At 49.4% G+C, this 27,445-nt stretch overlaps 1 protein-coding gene across 2 annotated transcripts in view; it reads right to left on the bottom strand.

Moving 5' to 3' along the window:
- The window catches only part of LOC138643275 (microtubule-actin cross-linking factor 1, isoforms 6/7-like), a 367,371-nt gene that overhangs the window by 162,989 nt on the left and 176,937 nt on the right, over window positions 1-27,445 (bottom strand). For both annotated transcript variants that reach the window (XM_069732207.1, XM_069732208.1), the window contains one exon: window positions 1,269-1,507. In XM_069732207.1, the coding sequence (XP_069588308.1) occupies window positions 1,269-1,507 (239 nt within the window). The remainder of the gene's footprint in view (window positions 1-1,268; window positions 1,508-27,445) is intronic.

Here is a 27,445-nt window from a genome sequence, read left to right as displayed (position 1 = left end):
ACTGCACTGATGGGAGGGGACACTGCACTGATGGGAGGGGGACACTGCACTGATGGGCAGGGACAGTGCACTGATGGGCGGGACACTGCACTGATGGGAGGGGACACTGCACTGATGGGAGGGGACACTGCACTGATGGGAGGGGACACTGCACTGATGGGAGGGGAATACTGCACTGATGGGAGGGGAACACTGCACTGATGGGAGGGGACACTGCACTGATGGGAGGGGGCACTGCACTGATGGGAGGGGACACTGCACTGATGAGAGGGGAATACTGCACTGATGGGCGGGTACACTGCACTAATGGGCGGGGACACTGCACTGATGAGAGGGGAATACTGCACTGATGGGCGGGTACACTGCACTAATGGGCAGGGACACTGCACTGATGGGAGGGGAACACTGCACTGATGGGAGGGGGCACTGCACTGATGGGAGAGGGACACTGCACTGATGGGATGGAACACTGCATTGATGGGAGGGGGACACTGTACTGATGGGAGGGGAACACTGCACTGATGGGCGGGACACTGCACTGATGGGAGGGGACACTGCCCTGATGGGAGGGGACACTGCACTGATGGGAGGGGACATTGCACTGATGGGAGAACACTGCACTGATGGGAGGGGACACTGCACTGATGGGAGGGGACACAGCACTGATGGGAGGGGACACAGCACTGATGGGAGGGGAACACTGCACTGATGGGAGGGGAACACTGCACTGATGGGCGGGGACACTGCACTGATGGGAGGGGAACACTGCACTGATGGGAGGGAACACTGCACTGATGGGAGGGGGACACTGCACTGATGGGAGGGAACACTGCACTGATGAGAGGGGGACACTGCACTGATGGGAGGGAACACTGCGCTGATGGGAGGGGACACTGCACTGATGGGAGGGAACACTGCACTGATGGGCGGGGACACTGCACTGATTGGAGGGGGACACTGCACTGATGGGAGGGGAACACTGCACTGATGGGCGGGGACACTGCACTGATTGGAGGGGAACACTGCACTGATGGGAGGTGAACACTGCACTGATGGGGGGACACTCCATTGATGGGAGGGGAACACTGCACTGATGGTGGAACACTGCACTGATGGGGGGGACACTACACTGATGAGGGGACACTGCATTGATGGGAGGGGAACATTGCACTGATGGGGACACTGCACTGACGGGAGGAGGGGGACACTGCCCTGAAGGGAGGAGGGGGACACTGCGCTATGAGTGAGAAGCTTTCCAATGTTCTCACCTTTTTGATGTCGCTGGTATTCAGCCTCTTTTCTTCTCCACCTTCTGTTGCTCTAGAGGACACCAGCTTCTCCATACGTCCAAGCCATAGAGAGACATCTTCCTGGGATGGATGTAGATGGGTTGTTGCTTCTATGGTCTGCTCCAGTCGCTGCAGGATGTCACCAGCACTCTGAGCTATGATGATGTAGCGCACACGTAAGGCGTCCATCTTCTCCTGGCAGAGCTGAGCCTCCTCCCCTAAAGCCAAAAACTAGCATGTCAATGCCTCTGACAACCAGATGATGACAATCGGGAGGTGACAACCAGGTGATGACAACCCGAAGGTGACAACCAAGTGATGACAACCAGGTGGTGACAACCAGGTGATGACAACCAGGAGGTGACAACCAGGTGATGACAACCCGAAGGTGACAACCAAGTGATGACAACCAGGCGGTGACAACCAGGTGATGACAACCCGAAGGTGACAACCAAGTGATGACAACCAGGAGGTGACAACCAGGTGATGACAACCCGAAGGTGACAACCAAGTGATGACAACCAGGTGGTGACAACCAGGTGATGACAACCCGAAGGTGACAACCAAGTGATGACAACCAGGAGGTGACAACCAAGTGATGACAACCAGGAGGTGACAACCAAGTGATGACAACCAGGGGTGACAACTAAGTGATGACAACCAGGAGGTGACAACCAGGTAGTGACAACCAGGAGGTGACAACCAGGAGGTGACAACCAAGTGATGACAACCAGGTGGTGACAACCAGGAGATGACAACCAGGTGGTGACAACCAGGAGGTGACAACCAAGTGGTGACAACCAGGTGATGACAACCAGGAGGTGACAACCAGATAGGGCACATTGAGATCTGCAGAGGGCTCCGGGGAAAGACAGTTGTAGGGCCCCTGATCTAAGATAAATCCCAACCAAATGAGAGCTGTGATATAGGAGCAATAATGAATATAAATATTACCCAGTCATTACCCCCATATATAAACCCCATCATTAATGGAGATAATATGAACCCTATCACATCTCCAGACCACCAGTGATAATAGATCAATATAAATGCCCTTAACATCTGAGAGTAATATACAAAATATTAACTCATTATTACCCTATACCACCAGGGATAATATATCAATATTAACCCATAATTACTCTAGACCACCAGGAATAATATATATCAGTACTAACCTATTAGAGCTCTAGATGATCTCACTATTAACCCAATCATTACTGAAGACCACTAGGGATAGTATATATAAATATTAAGCCCATCATACAGTATCCCTAGACCACTAGAAATAATATTAACCCCATCATTACCCAAGACCAATAGGCATATTTCACAAAAATATTAACCCCATCATATCCCTACAACACCATACTCCCAGGGATATTACAGAATACTACCATTAACCTCCAAATGCAATAAATGTGCAGTCCATGAATGGTGTGAGCTTTATCTAGGGTGAAGTTCCCTATTAGACCGGGTATTGGGGGCTCACACTGAGCGTACCAGAGGAGTAGCTAGAGGTTCAGCTCAGGGGGCGAAACATCTGCGTGGCCCCTAACCAGGTAACCCTGATTACACTATGGTTGCGCCCCTTAATGGTGGATGTAGGAGCCCCTCAGCAGATGTCTGCACCATTACTGAGAATAATCTCTACACAAAGACCAATATTGATATTACCGCCATATGGTCAGTGGTAGATACTAGTCCTGCAGAGCATATAGAGATCACTGCACAGTTATAGATGGTGACTTACAGAGGACGTTCCGTCATTTTCCCATCTTTCCTTCTGGCCCAGACTGACATGTCTACTACTCCGGCCAGGATGGTATGTCTGTGATTTACTGGTGCATAGAAATTCATTTCCCAGGTTTCTGATGGCCCTAAAGGCCGCAAAATGCTGCCATGAGTAACCCCAAGTGCCCAGATCCTGGAAATGTAATTTTCATGTTTCTGGGATTAATGTATATTATTGAATTTGACTTTGAGTGTTTGGCTTATAAGACAAAGCGGTTCATTCAGCACTCCTTGTTGCCAGGAAATAAAGCTCACATTCCACAATGACCATTTGTCTGAAGATAGGGGGAGTGGGAATTCACAGAGGGGTAGAGGGGCTGGATGAAGGATTTGGTCCTGCAGAAACCAATTATGGGAGGAGTAGTCAGCCAGCTCTGCTTGTGTCTCCAGAACAATGGAAAATAATTCATATTTTCCTGACACCTCCCCCTTTTAGACTGCGCTATGGAAGCAGGACCTCTCGGTACTCCTCCAAGTGCATCTCTGCGGGCTCTCCCCGCCGGTATAACCCATCTGCATTGCCATGCTCGCTGCCTTTTCTGTATTGAATGGTAAAGTCATACTGCTGGAGGGCGAGGCTCCAGCGTAGCAACCTTCCGTTGGTACCGAACACGGTGTGTAGCCAACTCAGAGGGTTGTGGTTGGTCACAACGGTGAAGGTGGACCCGTACAAGTAGGGCTGCAAGCGTTACAGGCCCATACAATGGCCAGTCACTCCTTCTCTACAGTGGAATAGGCCACTTCCCTCGGTAGGAGCTTCCGGCTTAGGTACAACACAGTGTGCTCTTGGTTCCCCGAGTCTACCTGGCTAAGCACAGCACCGAGGCCAAACCCTCTGGCGTCGGTCTGTACTAAGAACGGCTGACTGCAGTTGACCGCCCTTAGCACAGGGAGCTGCTCAGGGCAGTCTTCAAAGACCGAAAAGCCACCTCACAGTCATGTGTCCAATTGACTGTATGTGGTAGGTTCCTCTTGGTGAGGTCAAGGGCTTCGCAAAGCTACTATAGTGTTGTACAAAGCGCCTATAGTACCCTGCTTCTAGGTCCTGAGGGTGGGCCAGGACGTGATAGAATCCACTTTCCCAGGCTCTGGCTTCAGAGTACTCCCGCCTACCCGGTGCCACAGGTAGTGGACCTCGCTCATGTCCATCTGGCACTTTCCTGGCTTGATGGCCAAGCCTGCTTGGTGTGATGCACCCGAGCACCTGCTGCAGATACTCGAGGTGATCCTCCCAGGTGGGACTGAAGACGGCAATGTCATCCAGGTACTCACCACATACCTCTTCAGTCCCTGGAGCAGGTGATTGACCATCCGCTGGAACGTGGCAGGAGCATTTTTCATGCCAAAAGGTATGACCGTGGACTCGTACAGTCCATAGGGGGTGATAAAGGTGAATTTCTCCTGTGCCTCGGGGTTCAGGGGGATCTGCCAATATCCCCGACTCAGATCCACAATGGACAGATAACTCGCACTGGCTAACCGCTCAAGCAGCTCCTTGATGCGTGGCACTGGGTGTGCATCGGAGGCCGTTATGGTGTTGAGCCCCCTGTAGTCTACACAGAACTGGCTGGTCCGATCCGTCTTTGGCACCAGGACTACAGGTGAGGCCCATGTGCTCTTAGACTGTTTAATCATCCCCAGCTTCAGCACCTCATCGATCTCCTGGCGCAGAATGTGCTGCACCTCATCCGAGATCCGATAGGATGTCCACCGGATTCGGGCATGATTCCTGGTGTCCACTTCGGGGACCGCTACCTCAGTCCTTCCAGGCACGTTGGTAAACACGACCTGGAAGGATTTTAGTGTTGCTCGCAGCTGAGACCGCTGGCGTGCGGATAGCAAGGCGCTCATCTCTACATCCTCTATGGACCTGCAGGTCTTCGCTTGGGCCAGCATGTCCAGGAGAGGGTCTTCCTCCCCATTCTCGGGCAGGTTGCAGACCGGTAGGACGCAGGCTCCACGTTCTTGATGAGCCTTCATATTAACATGGAAGGCCTTTCACCCACCCCGACCATGGTCAAGAGTGACCACGTAGGTGACTGGGTTGAGCTGTTGATGTATGACGTATGGGCCTTCTCAGGCTGCCTGAAGCTTGTCTTTTGGTACGGGGACCAGAACCCATACGTTCTGAACCACCTGGTACGTCCGCTTCCAGGTGTTCTGGTCATACCAATGATTCTGGTCAGCCTGGGCCTGCGTCATGTTGTCATGCACCAACCGCGTCAAGATCTGCATCTTGTCACGGAAGCGCATGACATACTCCATGATGGACACTTCTGGAGGGCTTGCCTCTTCTTCCCAGGATTCCTTTACCAGCACAAGGGGTCCCCGGATTTGCCTGCCGTACAGGAGCTCAAGGGGAAGAACCCTGTCGAGGCCTGAGGAACCTCTCGGTAAGCAAATAGCAGGTGTGGGAGGTACCGCTCCCAGTTGCATCCCTGGGACTCAACCAGTATTTTTAGCATCCGTTTGAGGTTACCGTTGAATCGCTCACACAAACCATTGGCTTGGGGATGATACACACTCGATACCAGATGCTGCACCTGCATTTTCTTACAGAGAGCCTCCATTAGGCGAGACATGAATTGAGTCTCTGGTCGGTAAGCATCTCCCTGGGAAATCCTACTTGAGAAAAGATGGCCAACAGTGCATCCGCCACATTATCCACCCTAATTGAGGACAGAGCCACTGCCTCCGGATACGGGTAGCACAGTCTACCACAGTAAGGATGAAATGCTTTCCAGAGCTGCTGGCTATGGCCAGTGGTCCCACAATGTCCACAGCAATCCTCTAGAAAAGCTCCTCTATCACTGGCAAAGAGATTAGGGGAGCTTAGTGAGCAGGCCCTGACTTTCCCACTCTTTGACACGTGATACCGAAGCGACAGTAGTTTGTCACATCTGTCCCCTTTTTGGGCCAATAGAAGTGTTGAGACAGCCGGGCCTTAGTTTTGCTGACCCCCAAGTGTCCAGTGAGAGGAATATCATTGGCAATCCATAACAACTCATCTCTAAATTGGTAGGGTACGACCAGCTGTCTCTCCCTCAACCACTCCTGTTGGGTTTACAGGGAACCTTCTCCCGGTACAAACTCCCTAGCTCCCAGGATACTCTCTCCTTATCAGTCTCGGAGGTGGGCTTCTTAACAAGGTTCCTCAACGATCTCTAGGCTAGCATCTGAGCACAGAGCTACCTGGAACTCCTGGCTGGAGGCAGCCAGAAGAGACTTTAACGTCCCGTCCTCACGGGGACCCTCTGGGACCTGCTCTGGGTCCGTAAGTGGTTCAGTTATTCCTCTGGCTGAGGAGAGTCCAGAAGGCAGGATGTTACTTGCTTTCTGAGCAGTCTGGTGACAGCGGCTATATAGGCCGTCTCCCCAGGAAATAACACAGTCCCATCAGCATGCCCGGCTATGGGTAGTGCCTCCCCATCCTTCCCTACTACCTCAAGAGCAGTGTTAATTATTGGGCAGCGACCATCAGCCAGGTCACCTTCCTTTGTGATACTGGTCAGTTGCACGACATCACGTGATTCATGGTTCCCGTGCCTCTCCCCATCCCCCTTAGCAATAACACTCCACAGTATGACATGACTGAGCACTCCTGTACCTCTAGATACATCATTATCAGGTAAAGCATTGACATTCACATCATTAGCATTACCATTACCATCAGTATCAGATCGGGGAGGGGTGTCGGGGAATAAGCAAACATCCTCCCCAAATCAGTTCCCACAAAACATTTGAAGGTAGGATTTCGGACACCCCCACTTCCTTCACCCCTCTCCCGGCACCCCAATCTATAAAAACCATGGGCCATCAGCAAGGGACAGTGGACCCCCCAATTCCAGTGACAGTCAGGGTTTTCCCAGGGATAATCTCTTCAGGGGATACCAGATTGCGGTTCATTCGGCCCCGGTGTCCTTGAGGCCTACAGTGACCGTGCTCCCCACGGTGCCAGATTGATTTTCACAGGCCCTCCCAACCGGCCCACTCACAAAGAGAACTGCTGCATTAGGTCCTGGGGCATTGGATGGGGGGCTCTTCTTCTGCTTCTCAGGACAAGTGGCGCTGATGTGTCCAGTCCGGCTGCAAAAATAACACTTGCGGGGATCAGATGTAGGCCTGGCATTGGCAAAGGGAACAAGGCCTCCGGAGGATCGGCTGGCAGGAGCAGGGATGGTGGTCGATGGCTTACGCTCTTTCCAGCTGGCAATGACCTGCTTCCGCACCTCTGGTTTACAATTGACCATGTAAGAGTCAGCAATCTGTGCTGCGGTATCCGCCTCTTTTGGCTTCCGGTCCATCACAAACTGTTGCACCTCAGCCGGACAAAGAAGTAGGAACTGGTCTTTCACCATCAGGTCCCTTAGCTGCTCAGAAGTGGTCACTGATGGTCCTTGAACCTTCTGCTCAAAGTGGGTTCTTAGCCCGTGCACCACATCGCTGTAGCTGTCGTGTGGCCCACGTTGGAGGTTCCTGTACTTTTCACGGTAGACCTCAGGAGTCAGCTGGCACTTTTATATCAGGGCCTGCTTGTTGGCCTCATAGTCTCCATCTTAGTCTTGAGGCAGAGAAGCAAATGCCTCCAGAGCGTTTCCTCTGAGCCCTGGAGTTAAATATCGGACCCATTGGTCCTCAGGCAGCTGGTACTATCTGCAGGCTTTTTCAAATCCGAGCAGAAATATGTCCCAGTCCTTTTCCATCACAGGAAAATGCTCGGGACATGGTTTAAAGAAATAAGCGTTGCTTGGCTCACTGCTGTACTGGAAAGATCTATGCCCCTGGATTCGGGCTAACTCCAGCTGGTACTGTCTCTCTTCCCGCTCGGCCTGGGCCTGTCGCTCATCCCGCTCAGCCAGAGACTGTTGGTGTTGCTGAATCAGGTTCACACGTCCTTCACGATCATCTGCGTAATGTTGATCCAAAGACATCTGCAGGAGGGGGTCCACACCACTTTGGTTGTGAGTATGGCTGGCATTCACCGATTGGACGCTTGGGCTGGCTTCTGCATCATCAGGGTTCTGGTGACGGACTGGCTTTTCGGCACATTGCAACAGTTCCTCAATCATTTGGTACCTGGTTTTGCCCGTGGAGTCAATCTGTCTCGTTGTACAGAGGGCAATAAGAACATCCTTGGTCTGCCAGTTATACCAGGACTCTCCAATCGTAGCCATAATTGCCAAATAAAAGATAGGACAGAAAAACAAACAGAGGTAGGGTATAACTGATACACATACAGTATTGTCTCAGTCTAATAAACACTTAGTTCGATCTTCAAAACTTCTTGCGCAGGGTCCTCGCAGGAACCGTGCAAATTTTTAGTGAGAGGAATGATTGCTCTAACCAGATCACTGATGCTCTATGATCCCACCGCTCTGCCACCAATTTGTTATAACCATGGTCATGAACTTGCAGCTCTCTGGCGCCCCCTTACACAGCTGGCCAATAAGGGTATTGACAGAGGATAAGAACAAGGGCGCAGCTGCTCTAATTTATGTTGAATATTGCGGCACGTGATGTGACGGGATGTATATTGTATATACCACCGGTTCCTGATAGGAACATATATATACCTCGATCCACTCACCATCAAGTCCCCAACACCACATAAATACAAAAACTATGCTGCCACCACTGACCTCTTATAGATGGATTGGACACCCGTTTGGTCATGTGAATTTGCGTGGAGTATGTGGCGAATCGCTTATTGAGCAAGAAGAACGAAGCTAGCAAATGTATAATTTTATTCCAGAAAAAATCGTCAGTGTTTAGAAAAGATACAAATGATATTACAAAAGAGTCAAAATACAAATATGTACAGTTATGGAATAAAAGGGATGAAAATATGATACTTACTAAATCTCAATCAAAGGTATGATGTGTCGATAAAGGGGAGGAGAGAGCCCAATGAAATTATCCAGTACCACAGCATGGTGTTTCAGCTGTCTCTCCCTGCTCTGAATGAATGATGGCCAAAGATGGATGCTCCTGTTTTATGCTTTGGCCATAAACTTTGCTGACCTCACATTCTGGGAGATGCACATAACTTTGAAAGTTATCTATAACCCCTTTCCTTCATATCTTTGGCCTGAAAGCTCACAGGCCAAAGATATTGGCATTATTTTATCCCCTGTGATTTTATAGTTCTTTAGAGTCCAAACACGGTATGTCTGTGATTTGTTGGTGAGCAAAAATTAACTTCCCAGGTTTCTGATGGCCCTAAAGGCCGCAAAAAGCTGCCATGCGTAACCCCAAGTGCCCCGATCTTGGAAATCTAATTTTCATGTTTCTGGGATTAATGTGTATTATTGAATTTGACTTTGAGTGTTTGGCTTATAAAACAAAGAGGTTTTTTGGAGGGAAAACGCATTCAGCTCTGCTTTCTGGCAAGCAATAAAGTTCGCAGTCCACACTGACCATTTGCCTGAAATGAGGGGAAGTGCAAATTCACAGAGGGGAGAGGAGCTTCATGAAGGATTTGGTCCTGCAGAAACCAATGATGGGAGGAGTAGTCCCCCAGCTCTGCTTGTGTCTCCAGAACAATGGAAAATAATTCATATTTTCCTGACACCCCACATAGTAATGTCACCACTGGGCCCCCACATAGTAATGCCACCACTGGGTCACCACATAGTAATGCCACCACTGGGCCCCCACATAGTAATGCCACCACTGGGTCACCAAATAGTAATGCCACCACTGGGTCACCACATAGTAATGTCACCACAGTGCTCCCCATATGGTAATGCCACCACTGTTCCCCCCACAAGGTTATGCCACCACTGGACACCCATATGGTGCTACCACCATTGGACCCCCATACGACAATGCCACCACAGGGGACCCAACCTTGTAATGTTACCATTGAGCCCCACACATGGTAATGTCACCACTGGGCCCCCTACATAGTAATGCCACCACTGGGCCCCACATGGCAATGATACCACTGGGCCCCCCACACAGTAATGCCACCACTGGAGCCCCCACATAGTAATGCCACCACTATGCCCCCCATATGGTAATGCCACCAGTGTGCCCTTACATAGTAATGCCACCACTAGGCACCCAGATAGTAATGCCACCACTGAGTCCCTCACATAGTAATTCCACCACTGGGCCCCCATATAGTAATGCCACCACTGTGCCCCCACATAGTAATGTCACAACTGTGCTCCCCACATGGTAATGTCACCACTGTGCCCCCACATGGTAATGCCACCACTGTTCCACCACATAGTAATGCCACCACTGGGTCCCCCACATGGTAATTCCACCACTGTGCCCCCTCATAGTAATGCCACCACTGTGCCCCCCACACGGTAATGTCATCACTCTGCGCCCCACACGGTAATGCCACCACTTGGCCCCCACATAGTAATGCCACCACTGTGCCCCCACACAGTAATGCCACCACTGGACACCCATATGGTACTGCCACCTCTGGACCCCCACACGATAATGCCACCACTGGGGACCCCACATTGTAATGTCACCATTAGGCCCCCCACATGGTAATGACACCACCGGGCCCCCTACACGATAATGCCACCACTGTTCCCCCATGTGGTAATGCCACCACTGTTCCTCCATATGGTAATGCCATTGTTCTTTAGAGTCCAAACACGGTATGTCTGTGATTTGCTGGTGAGCAAAAATTAACTTCCCAGGTTTCTGATGGCCCTAAAGGCCGCAAAAAGCTGCCATGCGTAACCCCAAGTGCCCCGATCTTGGAAATCTAATTTTCATGTTTCTGGGATTAATGTGTATTATTGAATTTGACTTTGAGTGTTTGGCTTATAAAACAAAGAGGTTTTTTGGAGGGAAAACGCATTCAGCTCTGCTTTCTGGCAAGCAATAAAGTTTGCAGTCCACACTGACCATTTGCCTGAAATGAGGGGAAGTGCAAATTCACAGAGGGGAGAGGAGCTTCATGAAGGATTTGGTCCTGCAGAAACCAATGATGGGAGGAGTAGTCGGCCAGCTCTGCTTGTGTCTCCAGAACAATGGAAAATAATTCATATTTTCCTGACACCCCCACATAGTAATGTCACCACTGGGCCCCTACATAGTAATTCCACCACTGGGCCCCCATATAGTAATGCCACCACTGGGCCCCCACATAGTAATGCCACCACTGGGTCACCACATAGTAATGCCATCACTGGGCCCCCAACATAGTAATGTCACCACAGTGCTCCCCATATGGTAATGCCACCACTGTTCCCCCCACAAGGTTATGCCACCACTGGACACCCATATGGTGCTACCACCACTGGACCCCCATACGACAATGCCACCACAGGGGACCCAACCTTGTAATGTTACCATTGAGCCCCACACATGGTAATGTCACCACTGGGCCCCCTACATAGTAATGCCACCACTGGGCCCCACATGGCAATGATACCACTGGGCCCCCCACACAGTAGTGCCACCACTGGAGCCCCCACATAGTAATGCCACCACTATGCCCCCCACATGGTAATGCCACCAGTGTGCCCTCACATAGTAATGCCACCACTAGGCACCCAGATAGTAATGCCACCACTGAGTCCCTCACATAGTAATTCCACCACTGGGCCCCCATATAGTAATGCCACCACTGGGCCCCCACATAGTAATGTCACAACTGTGCTCCCCACATGGTAATGTCACCACTGTGCCCCCACATGGTAATGCCACCACTGTTCCACCACATAGTAATGCCACCACTGGGTCCCCCACATAGCAATGCCACTACTGTGCCCCCCACATAGTTAAATGCCTCCTTTTCTGCCCTCTAGACAGTAAAATTGCCCCCTAATATATATTAGTGCCATGTGCAAGGGCCTAGAAAACAATGTCCACATTTTGCCTTTAAAAGGTAATAATGTCCCATGTGCACCTTTGATGGTCACAATACACTGAGTGCCCCTATAACAAGAATGGTTCTTAAGTGCTTATTTAATAATGTCCCGAGTCCCCCACATACAGCTCCATACAGTATGATGGCCCCACGGCTCCTCTACACAAAGTATAATGCCGCCACAGCTCCCCTATACAATGTGTAATGGCCTCCACCGTAATCCACAAACTGTATAATGGCTCCTTCATTAGGTTGTACACTGTATAATGGCCCCCACAATAGCCACCACACCGTATGATGGCCCCACACAGTAGGCCCCAAACTTTATACTGGTCCTCTCATTACCTCCCATGCTATATAATGAAAACAGAAAGGATAATGCCAGCTCGGTTGAAGGTTATAGGAGTCCAGTGTGTACGGAACCACGAGCCGACCACTCATGTGAAGTAATTGCAAAAAAGAAGAAAAATGTTCCAGTTTCTGGCAAAATTTTCAGAGTAATCTCTATTCCATCAAAAAAAAAAAATATAGTGGACAGGAACAACAGCAAGCGACGTGTTTCAAACACGATTGTTCTTTATCAAGCTGCGTGAGTCAAGGTGCGCGCCTGGACTGCATCGAGGGATCATCGCCGCAGGAGCGCAGCCAGGTAAGAAGAAAGATTTTTTGATTTTTATTGAAAGAGGCAAGCCTGGGGCAGAATGGGAGACACGGGGGGCAGGATGGAGACACAGGAGGCAGGATGGAGACACAGGGGGCAGGATGGAGACACAGGGGGCAGGATGGAGACACAGGAGGTAAGGATGGAGACACAGGAGGCAGGATGGAGACACAGGAGGCAGGATGGAGACACAGGGGGCAGGATGGAGACACAGGGGGCAGGATGGAGACACAGGAGGTAAGGATGGAGACACAGGGGGCAGGATGGAGACACAGGGGGCAGGATGGAGACACAGGCGGCAGGATGGAGACACAGGAGGTAAGGATGGAGACACAGGAGGTAAGGATGGAGACACAGGGGGCAGGATGGAGACACAGGAGGCAGGATGGAGACACAGGAGGTAAGGATGGAGACACAGGGGGCAGGATGGGAGACAGGTGGGGCAGGATGGAGACACAGGGGGCAGGATGGAGACAAATGGGGCAGGGTGGGAGACAGGTGGGGCAGGATGGAGACACAGGGGGCAGGATGGAGACACAGGAGGTAATGATGGGAGACACAGGGGGTAGGATGGAGACAGGTGGGGCAGGATGGAGACACAGGAGGTAAGGATGGAGACACAGGGGGCAGGATGGGAGACAGGTGGGGCAGGATGGAGACACAGGGGGCAGGATGGAGACACAGGAGGTAAGGATGGGAGACACGGGGCAGGATGGAGACACAGGAGGTAAGGATGGGAGACACAGGAGGTAAGGATGGGAGACACAGGGGGCAGGATGGAGACACAGGAGGCAAGGATGGGAGACATAGGAGGTAAGGATGGAGACAGGAGGTAAGGATGGGAGACACAGGGGGCAGGATGGAGACACAGGAGGTAAGGATAGAGACACAGGGGGCAGAATGGGAGACAGGTGGGGCAGGATGGAGACACAGGGGGCAGGATGGAGACAAATGGGGCAGGATGGGAGACAGGTGGGGCAGGATGGAGACACAGGGGGCAGGATGGAGACACGGGGCAGGATGGAGACACAGGAGGCAGGATGGAGACACAGGGGGCAGGATGGAGACACAGGAGGCAGGATGGAGACACAGGGGGCAGGATGGAGACACAGGAGGTAAGGATGGGAGACACAGGGGGCAGGATGGGAGACACAGGGGGCAGGATGGACACACAGGAGGTAAGGATGGGAGACACAGGGGGCAGGATGGAGACAGGAGGTAAGGATGGGAGACACAGGGGGCAGGATGGGAGACACAGGAGGTAAGGATGGGAGACATAGGAGGTAAGGATGGAGACACAGGGGGCAAGGATGGGAGACACGGGGCAGGATGGGAGACACAGGAGGTAAGGATGGGAGACACAGGAGGTAAGGATGGGAGACACAGGGGGCAAGGATGGGAGACACAGGGGGCAGAATGGAAGACACAGGAGGTAAGGATGGAGACACAGGGGGCAGGATGGGAGACACAGGAGGTAAGGATGGGAGACACAGGAGGTAAGGATGGGAGACACAGGAGGTAAGGATGGAGACACAGGGGGCAGGATGGGAGACACAGGAGGTAAGGATGGGAGACACAGGAGGTAAGGATGGGAGACACAGGGGCAGGATGGAGGCACAGGAGGTAAGGATGGGAGACACAGGGGGCAAGGATGGAGACACAGGGGGCAGGATGGGAGAAAATTGGTGCAGAGTGGAGACAGATGGTGCGGTCAGGTAAGGAGAAAGTTTTTTTTTATTTTCATTGAAAGCGGCAAGCCGCAATATGTTTCAACAGCAGGATGGAGACACAGGGGGCAGGATGGAGACACAGGGGGCAGGATGGAGATAAATGGGGCAGGTTCAGGGGCAGGATGGAGACAGATGGGGCAGGATCATGGGACAGATGGGGCAGGATCACGGGACAGATGGGGCAGGATTGGACATCACTGGCCCCATATGTTCTCCCATCATGAGGGCAGGATGGGAGAACATATGGGGCCAGGATGGGAGAACATATGGCTGGAGCCAGAAATGAGAAACACGAGGGCCAGGATGGGGGATATTATTACCATAAGGGCTAATTATGGGATATTATTACTGCAGTGATGTATTTATTTGATTATTTGAGGATACTGTTTTAAATGCGGGAGGCGGTCCTGTTACTGTGCAGAGCGACACTATGTCGCCTTTTTTTTTGTTCATCTAGTGTAGTTTAGAAGTTGTGAAAAATTAAGTAATGTGTTCTGCAAGCGGTGCGCTATCTAACTGTGTTATTTCCTGCAGAGAGGAGTCCTAGCTGGAAGTGATGGCAGTCTGTGCTGGATGAAGATGAAAAGCAAAGATGAAAGACTTCACCTAGAGACGTCACTGGTGAGTCAGTGTGTTACCTGTACACTGACATTATACAATGTATACTATATACAGGTCCTGTGTACAATGTCACCTGTGATCACTGTATTACCTTTACACTGATATTACATACAGAGCTCCAGTTTATAATGTCATTGATCACAGTATAACCCGTACAATATATTCAGCGCTTGTGTGTATAATGTCACTGTTGATTACTTGTACACTAATACTGTATACAGAGCTCCTGTGTATAATATCATCCCCATCAATGATCCCCTCTCCCAATCTGCCTCTCATCTTCTTTCTCTAACTTCTTCATTCGGCCTCTCACAGTTTACTAATTCTCCAAGGCATGAGGACGGGAATACTCTGGACCTGGTTTTATCCCGACCCGGCTCTGTGCACAACTTTACTAACTCCACTCTCCCGCTCTCGGATCACAACCTTCTTTACTTCTCTGTCAAGAATTGTCTCCCCACCCGGGACACCCCCACTTACCACACTTATCAGAATACACGTACCATTAATACCCAGCAGCTTGTGGACAACCTCCACACATCTTTAGCCCCCATCTCCTCCCTCTCCTGTCCAGACTTAGCATTGTCACACTTCAATAATACACTGAAGAATGCCCTGGATGAAGCAGCACCTTCTACACGCAGAAAGACCTGACACAGACAACGGCAGCCATGGCACAATATGCAAACACGCTTTCTTCAGCGCTGCTCAAGGTGTGCAGACGGCAGTGGAGAAAATCTCTCTTAGCAGAAGACTTCATCCACTATAAGTTCATACTCAAAACCTATAACTCTGCCCTTTCTCTGGCCAAACAATCCTACTTCACCACCCTCATCACCTCACTATCCAACAACCCAAAACTCCCTCCTGAAATCTAAAGTACAGGTCCCATCACCAATCTCAGTGGTGAGGATCTGGCCACTTATTTCCTAGAAAAAATCAACCACATCCATCAGGATATCTCAGCCCACTCTCCTCAGTGCCTGGATCCCCTTCCCTGCCGCACCTCAAGCTCATTAGACATCTTTGAGCCTGTTTCAGAAGAAGAAGTTTCCAAGCTCCTCGCTTCTGCTCGGCCTACAACCTGCAATAGTGACCCCATTCCTTCACGTCTCCTGCAGTCTCTCTCACCAGTGGTCACCATTCACCTGACTAAAATATTTAACCTCTCTCTTTCTTCTGGTATCTTTCCCTCCTCATTTAAACATGCCATCATTACCCCTTTACTTAAAAAGCCATCCCTGGACCAGAACTGCACGGCTAACTACAGGCCTGTCTCTAACCTTTCCTTCATCTCTAAACTCATGGAATGCTTGGTCCACTCCCGTCTAACCCGCTATCTCTCGGATAACGCTCTTCTTGACCCCTTACAATCTGGTTTCCGCTCTTTACACTCCACTGAAACTGCCCTCACTAAAGTCTCTAATGATCTAATAACAGTTAAATCCAAAGGTGATTGCTCTCTGCTGATTCTCCTGGATCTCTCCGCAGCATTCGACACTGTGGATCACCAGCTCCTTCTCACCATGCTCCGCTCCATAGGCCTCAAGGACACAGCCCTCTCCTGGTTCTCCTCCTACCTCTCTGACCGCTCCTTCACTGTATCTTTTGCCGGCTCCTCTTCCTCTCCTCGTCCCCTTACTATCGGGGTTCCGCAGGGCTCAGTCCTAGGCCCCCTCCTCTTCTCTCTATACACGGCCCCTATTGGACAAACAATCAGCAGATTTGGGTTCCAGTATCATCTCTATGCTGACAACACCCAATTATACACTTCTTCCCCCGACATCACCCCTACCCTAATTCAAAATACCAAGGATTGTCTGTCTGCTGTCTCTAACATCATGTCCTCCCTCTACCTGAAACTAAATCTCTCCAAAACTGAACTTCTTGTGTTTCTTCCTTCTACTAACCTCACTCTACCCAACATCGAAATTACCCTGGAAGGTTCAACCATAACTCCCCAGCAGCATGCCCGCTGTATTGGGGTCATATTCGACACCGAACTTCCCTTTACTCACTGTATCCGATCACTCACTCGCTCCTGTCACCTGCATCTTAAAAACATCTCCAGAATCCGACCTTTTCGCACCTTTGAAACTGCTAAGACTCTTACTGTCGCTCTTATTCATTCCCGCCTGGACTACTGCAACTCTCTTCTGATCGGTCTCCCTCTTTCCAAACTTTCTCCTCTCCAATCCATCTTGAATGCGGCAGCCAGGGTCATATTTCTGTCCAGCCGCTTCACCGATGCCTCCATCTTGTGCCAGTCATTACTCTGGCTATCCATTCGCTACAGGGGCCAGTATAAACTCATCTCTCTCACCCACAAAGCTCTCTACAGTTCTGCACCGCCTTATATCTCCTCTCTCATCTCCGTCTATCGCCCTACACGTGCCCTCCATTCTACAAATGACCTAAGACTAACATCCCCCGTAATCCGAACCTCGCACCTCCGTCTCCAAGACTTCTCTCGTGCTGCACCACCTCTCTGGAATGCACTTCCCCAGACGATCAGACTGATACCTAGCCCCGACCCATTCAAGCGCGCTTTAAAAACCCATCTCTTCAAACAAGCCTACCACATCAACTACTCAGTAAACTAACTTTGCCCTGTTCCCTCCTTCCAAATATTATCTGCATGTGAATCTGCCCCCTACTATTCATCTGTCTCCACACCTTCCATGCACACGATAACTGCACTTGATACTTGACTATTGCACTTAAACACACGGGCTGATGACCTGATCATGCAGCTTTATATGAAAATTCCTATTTATTATAATTGCCAGACCTGTAATAACGAGCACTTTTCACCTATTGTGTCCCCCCATTTCCTTGTAGATTGTAAGCTGTGAGCAGGGACCTCACCCCTAATGTCACTGGTTAAATTGTCTTAACTTGTACTGAATTTATTGTCTGTACATGTCCCCGCTTATTGTAAAGTGCTGCGGAATATGTTGGCGCTATATAAATAAAAATTATTATTATTATTATCACTGTATTACCTGTACACTATACATTGTATACAGAGCTCCTGTGTATAATGTCACCGGTGATCACTGTATTACCTCTATACAGACACTGCATACTAAGTACAGATTTCCTGTGTATAATGACACTTATGGTGATATTAGTACTGTGGTTTTTTTTTATTAATGATCAGTATTGTAGTATTCACTTACTATGTGGTGGTAATATGTTGTCCGGCCATGGTGTGGGGGTGTTTGTTCTTTGTATGTGCTATTATTTCATCACTATGTGGTGGTAATATGTGATCTAGACATGGTGCGGTGGTATTTGTCCCTTGTATGTGATATTATTCGGTCACTGTGGTGGTAATATGTGATCTGGTCATGGTGTGGTGGTATTTGTTCCTTGTATGTGGTATTATAGGTCCCTAATTGGTGGTAATATGGTGTCTGGTCATGGTGTGGTGGTATTTGTTCCTTGTATCTGGTGTTATTGGTCACCATGTGGTGGTAATATGTGGTCAGGACATGGTGTGGTGGTATTTGTCTATTGTATGTGATGTTATCTGCTCACTGTGGTGGTAATATATGATCTGGTCATGCTGCGATGGTATTTGTCCCTTGTATGTGTTATTATTGGTCATTTTAAAAACTGAAAAATAAATAAAAATATACCTAAATTGTATTGGATATTTTAACAAATGATCCTGTGAAGGAGAAAATGGCTAATGAAATCAATTATTAAACCTCATATAAGTCAGTTCAGATATGGTGTAGCAAGATGGCGATTGCGTCTTTGAAGATGTCTTGGAGATCCTTGAAACTGTCTTGGAAGGAATCTTTGGAATGCAGGAGTGAAGGCACTGGAATACACCATATTTTGAAATGAAGTTGGAATGAACCAATCAGAGTGACACTAACTATTCAGAAGTTGTGTTACCTCCCCTATTCCGTGTTTTTAGTATCTTCCTTTGTTCAGAATAAAGTTCAGTTGGGGAACAACTTTCGCTGAGAGAGGCTGTGTGTATCGTCTTTGTGTATGTGATGCATTCTTGGCCTCTAAGCTAGCACTCAGCTTATATTTGGTCAGGTACAAGCAATCATATCGATCTCACTTTAAGAGATCACCTTCACAATCCCATCAAGGACAACATCTGCAGGGAGTTTGTATGCTCTCCCTGTGTTTGTGTGGGTTTTCCCCGGGTTCTCCGGTTTCCTCCCACATTCCAAAGACATACTGATAGGGAATTTAGATTGTGAGCCCCATCGGGGACAGCGATGATAATGTGTGCAAACTGTAAAGCGCTGCAGAATATGTTAGTGCTATATAAAAATAAAGATTATTATTTATTTATTAATAGGATAGAGTAGAGTAGAGCTCTGCTGAAAGAGTCTACCTTGTCATGGTGGCGGCGTAAAAAATCTTTTGGCAAAAGCTGATGGCTACATGTGTGATCTGGTGTTGGGAACTGTTAATGCGTGATTGGTGAGAAGTGGAGTTTTTCCAAGAGAGAGCGGTGGGACTGTGGACAGTTCGAGGGGTGAAGCCTGGGTGGAATCTTGGGGGCCCTGAAAATTTTGCCTGTGTGAGGCCCAGAAATATCTAGTGGCAGCCCTGGAACTATTCAATTTTATATTTAATCCTGAACGACAGGCAGTGTTTTTAAAAAGTATATAAAACAATTTACAAAGGAGACAAAAAAATAAGGCATGTACAATTACATAAAATACACCAGGATTAAGAAAAGAACTACACTGATCACAGAGAGGATTGAGCTTAGCTAAGGAGAGCACTTCCATTGGAGACGTTCAGTGAATGGGGATCATGCATACACCGAAGTGTACAGCAACACAGATTATAATTGGTCTTGACCTTTTATCAGCACCTGAGTTACACCCACACCCCTCCCCCGGGATGACCTCACGTGGGCCGAATTGTGGGATGTCCTCAGCCCATCAGAATTTTATGAAAATTCCCAACATTGTCCATATTTTCACTCTTGACGATTGCAGAAATTTGAGATCGCCGCCATATTTTTTATTGGGCTTTTACCTAAATAATAACAATTACTTTATTTATATAGCGCCAACATTTTCTGCAGCGCTTTACAGACATTATCATCATCTTTCCATAGATAGTAAACATGACTTGGCTAGTGTCAGTTACAGTTAGGTCCATATATATTTGGACAGAGACAACATTTTTCTAATTTTGGTTATAGACATTACCACAATGAATTTTAAACAAAACAAGTCAGATGTAGTTGAAGTTCAGACTTTCAGCTTTCATTTGAGGGTATCCACATTAAAATTGGATGAAGGGTTTAGGAGTTTCAGCTCCTTAAAATGTGCCACCCTGTTTTTAAAGGGACCAAAAGTAATTGGACAGATTCAATAATTTTAAATAAAATGTTCATTTCTAGTACTTGGTTGAAAACCCTTTGTTGGCAATGACTGCCTGAAGTCTTGAACTCATGGACATCACCAGACGCTGTGTTTCCTCCTTTTTGATGCTCGGCCTTCACTGTGGTGGTTTTCAGTTGCTGTTTGTTTGTGGCCTTTATGTCTGAAGTTTAGTCTTTAACAAGTGAAATGCTGCTCAAATGGGTTGAGATCAGGTGACTGACTTGGCCATTCCAGAATATTCCACTTCTTTGCTTTAATAAACTCCTGGGTTGCTTTGGCTTTATGTTTTGGGTCATTGTCCATCTGTAGTATGAAACGACGACCAATCAGTTTGGCTGCATTTGGCTGGATCTGAGCACACAGTATGGCGGCTCTGAAGACCTCAGAATTCATTCGGCTGCTTCTGTCCTGTGTCACCTCATCAATAAACACTAGTGACCCAGTGCCACTGGCAGCCATGCATGCCCGCGCCATCACACTGCCTCCGCCGGGTTTATGCATGCCCGCGCCATCACACTGCCTCCGCCGGGTGTTACAGATGATGTGGTATGCTTTGGATCATGAGCTGTACCGCGCCTTCGCCATACTTTTCTCTTTCCATCATTCTGGTAGAGGTTGATCTTGGTTTCATCTGTCCATAGAATGTTCTTCCAGAACTGTGCGGCTTTTTTAGATGTTTTTAGCCTTTTTATTCTTGATGCTCATGAGTGGCTGCACCGTGCAGTGAACCCTCTGTAGTTACTTTCATGCAGTCTTCTCTTTATGGTAGATTTGGATATTGATCCGCCGACCTCCTGGAGAGTGTTGGTCACTTGGTCGGCTGTTGTGAAGGGGTTTCTCTTCATCATGGAGATTATTCTGCGATCATCCACCACTGTTGTCTTCCGTGGGCGCTCAGGTCTTTTTGCATTGATGAGTTCACCAGTGCTTTCTTTCTTTCTCAGAATGTACCAAACTGTAGATTTTGCCACTCCTAATATTGTAGCAATTTCTCGGCTGGGTTTTTTCTGTTTTTGCAGCTTAAGGATGGCTTGTTTCACCTGCATGGAGAGCTCCTTTGACCGCATGTTTACTTCACAGCAAAACCTTCCAAATGCAGCACCACACCTCAAATCAACTCCAGGCCTTTTATCTGCTTAATTGAGAATGACATAACGAAGGGATTGCCCACACCTGTCCATGAAATAGCCTTGGAGTCAATTGTCCAATTACTTTTGGTCCCTTTAAAAACAGGGTGGCACATGTTAAGGAGCTGAAACTCCTAAACCCTTCATCCAATTTTAATGTGGATACCCTCAAATGAAAGCTGAAAGTCTGAACTTCAACTGCATCTGAATTGTTTTGTTTAAAATTCATTGTGGTAATGTCTATAACCAAAATTAGAAAAATGTTGTCTCTGTCCAAATATATATGGACCTAACTGTATATGGCCACTATTGATTTGGGGCTTATAGGCAGGGGTAACAGTTAGCAGAAATCATGCATCTTCTTCCCCGATTAGCCCTGAAACTGAAAATGTATGTCCCATCGATATAGGATCTATACAAGTCCCAATGTTCATCATTTCTACTGGTACCAAACTGTCTATTGTAGATGTTTGGATGGAAGGAAGCTATCTCTAAAAGGTGTTAGATATTTGCTTCTCCTGTCGTCATTACCTGTCCAATCTGTAACTCTCCGTCTCACTCACAATAGTCATCAGCTGTGGCACTGCAGGGTTCTGTACCTTACCCAATTTCCTACTTTATGTCCATTGCACCAGTCTATTTCTAAAAGACTTAGAATGCCAGCTATTTTCCCCGGTGGGTGGTGAATGTCCTTTCTCAAGGGGTTGATTTACAGATCGCCCTACAAGCTGTCCTTATGGCCCACCCTGCCTGCCCCAACCTCACAGAAACCCTCCGGGACCTGCCCTGGGTCAGTCACTGGTCCTGCTATCCCGCTGGATAAAGAGGGTCCAGAAGACAGGGTGTTACCTGGGTTCTGGGCTCTCGGGCTGCAGGTGACAGCACTTAGATAGGCTGTGTTCTTGAGGTATAAAAACATTTTTCTATTTGTCTGACAGGCTGCGTACCCAACTTTTCTACCACCCTGACCGACTTTGAATACTACATTCCTTCCACTCTGACAGGCTGTGGGACACACCTGCCCACATTCCTTCCTCCTTCCCACCATCCTGACATAATCGGGGTACAACTTTCCCGCCCCCATGACAGGCTATGGGTATCTCTTTCCCATTGTCCTGACAAACGGTGGGACACACTTTTCCCTCACCCTGACTGGTTGTGGGACATACTTTCCCATCCCGCGGACCGGCTGGGGATAAGACCTTGCCCACCTCCCCTGTTATCTCAGGAGCAATGCTATTTATGGGGCAGCTACCACCGGCCCTGTCACTGTCCATCATGACACTGGTCAGGTACACGGGACCACCTGCTCCATGATCCCCGTGCCTGCTCCCATCGCCCTTAGCCTGGCTCCTTTTAGGGGGTCTTCACCCTCAGCATGATGTGACCGAGTTCTTTTGTACCACAGAACACATTATCATTATGCGTCATATTCACAGTATAGTATCCACTTTGAAATGCACAACATATCAGATTAAGACTTTGGAGTGGCCTAGTCAAAGTCCTGACCTTAATCCCATTGAGATGCTGTAATGACCTTAGAAAGGCGGTTCATACTTGGAAACCTCCAGTGTGGCTGAATTACAACAATTCTGCAGAGATGAGCGGCCAAAATTCCTCCAGAGCGTTATAAAAGCCTTATTGCCAGTTATCACAAGCGCTTGATTACAGTTGTTGCTGCTAAGGGCGGCCAAACCCGTTATTAGGCTTAGGGGGCAATCACTTTCTCACACAGCGCCCTGGAGGTTTGGATTTATTTTTCCCTTCATAATAAAGACCTTCATTTATAAACTGCATCTTGTGATTACTTGTGTTATTTTTCTCTAATATTTACATTTGTTTGGTGAAATGAAACTTGTAAGTGTGTGAAATATGCAAAATAAAATCAGGAAGGGGGTGAACACTTTTTCACACCACTGTATATAATGATCCCCACATTATCTCCCAAACTGTATAATGGCGCCCACACTTTATGAGAGCCCTCCACAGTGGTCCCTACAATGTAAGAGGGCCCCCACAGTAGTCCCTACAATGCATGATGGGCCCTCCAAACTGTATGAGAGCCCCCGCAGTAGTCCCTACTATGTATGAGGGCTCTCACACTGTATGAGAGCCCCCACAGTAGTCCCTAAATTGCATGAGGGCCCCTCACATTGCATGAGGGCTTCCACAGCAGTCCCAACACTGTATGAGGGCCCTCACAGTAGTCTCTACAATGTATCATGGTCCCCACACAGTAGTCCCTGCAATGTATGAGGGCCCCCATAGTCACACAATACGTTTTAATTAAAATAAAAACATTATATACTCACCTTCTCAACGTTCCTGCCGAGTTTACCAGCAAAGCACTGGCACCCAATCCAGTTTGTCATCAGAGTCCGGGAGCGGAGAAACAATGTCTCCGCAAAAGGACTCTTTGACTTCCTGCACTGGCGCGTCTGTCCTGGCATTACCTGCTGCTCTTTAGAATGTAGGTTTGATGGGACCTGCAGAATATAGAACATAGAGCAGGGAGATGAATTATATTAGTGTGCTGTGCATGCCAATACAGTTAAGGGTATGTAAGGAGGTGGCTTTCTCTGCTCCTTACCTGGAACCACTTAGTCAGACAGCTGGGTTGTTGGGGGGAAGACTTTCTGCCCTGGACAGAAGGGACCATGTGACGGCGGGGGCAGGGGGGAAGAGACAGGGGTGTGGTCAGAAAAGTGCGGGAGAGCAGAGCGCGCCAGAGAGAAGGGACAGCTGTACAGAGAGAGGGCAGGCTGCAGCGTCGCGCTCCCCATGACAGAGTGCTTCCCGTGAGGGCACTAAGGCTGGAGTGAGAGTGGGGACTTGGAAGCCTCCATAATCTGAGAAGACTCTTCCCCTGACAGTGCAGAGACAGTGACTCGAGTGCAGCCCTGGTGACCGCAGTGACAAGCAAAGATCCCTGAGTGTGATAAGTAACTGCCCAGTGTGTGTGACATCGTTACTACAGAGAAGCTGCCAGGCTTACAGATACTCCTGCAGCAGTGAGGGATGGGACTGTGCAACTTCTCGGTTCCAGTTTCACTTTGAGAAGAACAGGCTGCAGAGACTTAACCCCGGAGTTTCCAGGAGATAGAGAAGAGACCAGGATCTCAAGCCCTGCTGGTGACTGCACCCACGTTGGAAAAAGGACCCTCCAGTCAGGACCTCCCTGGGCTGATAAGTTACAACAACACTCGTTAACCCTTTTGATTCCGCTTAACTGTTTACTGTTTGATTTGTCTCTATTAACCCCCTGTTTACTCCCTGCGAGGAGAATTTTACCCCTGTTAATAAATCCCCTTCAACAGTTGGTCTGTCTGTTCCGTGGTGACATACTCAACCCTGCACTCTATTACACTTGGCGTAGTCGGCAGGATGTCACATGGTAGCGCGGAAAGGGCAGACCAAGCAGTTGGGGGAGGCCCCAGGTCTAGCATTTCCCTGGGAGCCATGTTAGTTAACTTGCCAAAATTCTCGGGGAGTGATGTCATGTTGTGGAGTTGGACGGAACGCATCTGAGGGATGATGCGGATGCATCCTATGACACCGGCTCTGCAGGCGGAAATAGTGGTGATGGCCCTAGAGGGGGACGCACGTGACTCTGTTATGCTCAGACCCCCCCAGGCAAGAGATACCCTGGACAAAGTATTATGTATACTTGAGGAGACGCATGGGGACCCCACTGACGTAGGGGAGCTGCGCATGCGACTGTTCTGCCGGGTACAAAGAGAGGGGGAGACCATGACGCAATATATGAACGCACTGCAGGAGCTTCATACTGCCATTATACGGAAGGACGGCATATGTGTGGGGTCAATTGACGTTGTGCTGCGGGACCAACTGGTGACAGGTTTGCGAGATGTGTTGGTGAAACAGGCCCTGTGAGAGCGCATGAGCGTAAAGCTAGATATGACTTTCTCTGAGGTTGGGAGTGAGGCACGCACGCGCGAGCAAGAGCAAAGGGTGGTAGTGCCAGTGGGACAGGTATGGAGCGGGGAGGTAACAGCCCCTCAATGGGTAGAAGACTTGAAGAAGGAGGTTAAGCGAGTCCGAGAGGAAGTAGCTGAATATAAGTAGACACCTGCTGCCGAGTGCTGCCCTGTGCGAGAAAGAGAGACCGCCCCCCAAAGTGAGACTAGTGCAGCTCGGCGAAGAAGACTGCCTACATGCTACAATTGCGGAGCACCCAGTCAAAATGAAGAGGAGACGATGTGGACCTGGGATTCCCAATGTCCAGAAGAATCTGGGAAGAGATTGAGAGTCTGGGGGAAAGCCCTGACTGCTGTTTCGGGGACCAGCAGCATGGCCCGAGGTAACGTGCGGAAGCCACTAGAAAGAGATAGAGGAGAGGTGCGCAGCATGAAGAATGCTTCAGTTGTGGCCCCAGAGTGTAACTCCGTATCCTGGGGTGAAGAGCAACCGCAGATGAGAGATGTCTCCCGCTGAGGTCGACGATCCAGACTGAAGCGCCCTCCAGACAGATGCAGACGTGAGTGCTGGTCGTGCAGAAGGGTGGGACACATGTCCAGAAATTGCCCTACCCGAGAAGAGCGGTGGCAGAGATCCGCTCACCCCTCTGAGGGTCCTGCTAACTGGAGGGAACGTCGCCCCTGAAGAGAATGGTACGGCAGGAAGAGAAGAGTTCCACCTAAGGCAAGACGGTACCACAATGTCGGACACCAAGGAGAGGAGGAGGTGTCAAGCATCTCCGGTGGAATGACTGCGCTGTCCCAAGGTGTGAAGGCGAGCCTGGTGGATCTCCAGCCTGGGTCTGAAGGTTCTGCTTGTGAGACTCAGCCCGGAAGAAAGGAAGGGACGTTCACTCGAGAAGACCACCGAAGTGCTTTACTACCTTGCCCAGCACGAGTTCCCGAAGAAGGAGAGAAAGTGCCAAGTGCTCCTGCGACGCTCGTTTTCGAGGTCCTCGTCGATGAGAAGGAGGGACCACTAATATCATCCCCTGAGGTGAAGAGTGTGCTGGCTGTCAGCTCCCAAGATCCTGATCGGACAGAGGAAATGGAACAGCTGTGTGAGACGGGGCATGTGGCTGAGAAGTCCTGTGAAGTGATGCCCGCGGAGCTCGGCACGGATGACGAAGAACCCGACCTGCATCATCTTATTTCATCCGATTCGAGTTTTGAGAAGAATGCTCCTGTCAAAGAGAGGGGGGGCTATAGAGAAGAAATACCTGTACTAAGCCCCCAGACTGAGGAACCCGAGCAAGAAGCCCCTACGCAAACACCTGCTACTCGCAAGGCTAAGAAGAAGAAGAAAAAAAAGAAGAAGAGGACGGCAGTTGTTGACGAAGCAGAGAAAGCATATCTCAACCTGACTGATGAGCAGCTCCTAAACCATTTAGTCTGGGAGTATGTACAAGAAGAAAGGCAGAAGGAGATGCGAGAATCGCAGGTATCTGACTCCCCTCCAAAGAACAAAGAGAAGCACGAAGAGTCCTCGCCCGTGGAATTGCGAGATTCAAAAGAGGGGGAATGTAAGGAGGTGGCTTTCCCTGCTCCTTACATGGAACCACTTAGTCAGACAGCTGGGTTGTCGGGGGGAAGACTTTCTGCCCTGGACAGAAGGGACCATGTGACGGCTGGGGCAGGGAGGAAAAGACGGGGGTGTGGTCAGAAAAGTGCGGGAGAGCAGAGCGCGCGAGACGGAGGGGATAGCGTGCCAGAGAGAAAGCAGGCTGCAGCGCCGCGCTCCCCATGACAGAGTGCTCCCCGTGAGGGCACTAAGGCTGGAGTGAGAGTGGGGACTTGGAGGCCTCCATAATCTGAGAAGACTCTTCCCCTGACAGTGCAGAGACAGTGACTCGAGTGCAGCCCTGGTGACCGCAGTGACAAGCAAAGATCCCTGAGTGTGATAAGTAACTGCCCAGTGTGTGTGACATCGTTACTACAGAGAAGCTGCCAGGCTTACAGAGACTCCTGCAGCAGTGAGGGATGGGACTGTGCTACTTCTCGGTTCCAGTTTCACTTTGAGAAGAAC

This window comes from Ranitomeya imitator, chromosome 6 (genome assembly GCF_032444005.1).
Source record: "Ranitomeya imitator isolate aRanImi1 chromosome 6, aRanImi1.pri, whole genome shotgun sequence".
Classification (NCBI taxonomy): Eukaryota; Metazoa; Chordata; class Amphibia; order Anura; family Dendrobatidae; genus Ranitomeya; species Ranitomeya imitator.
This window is presented reverse-complemented; position numbering and strand designations above follow the sequence as displayed.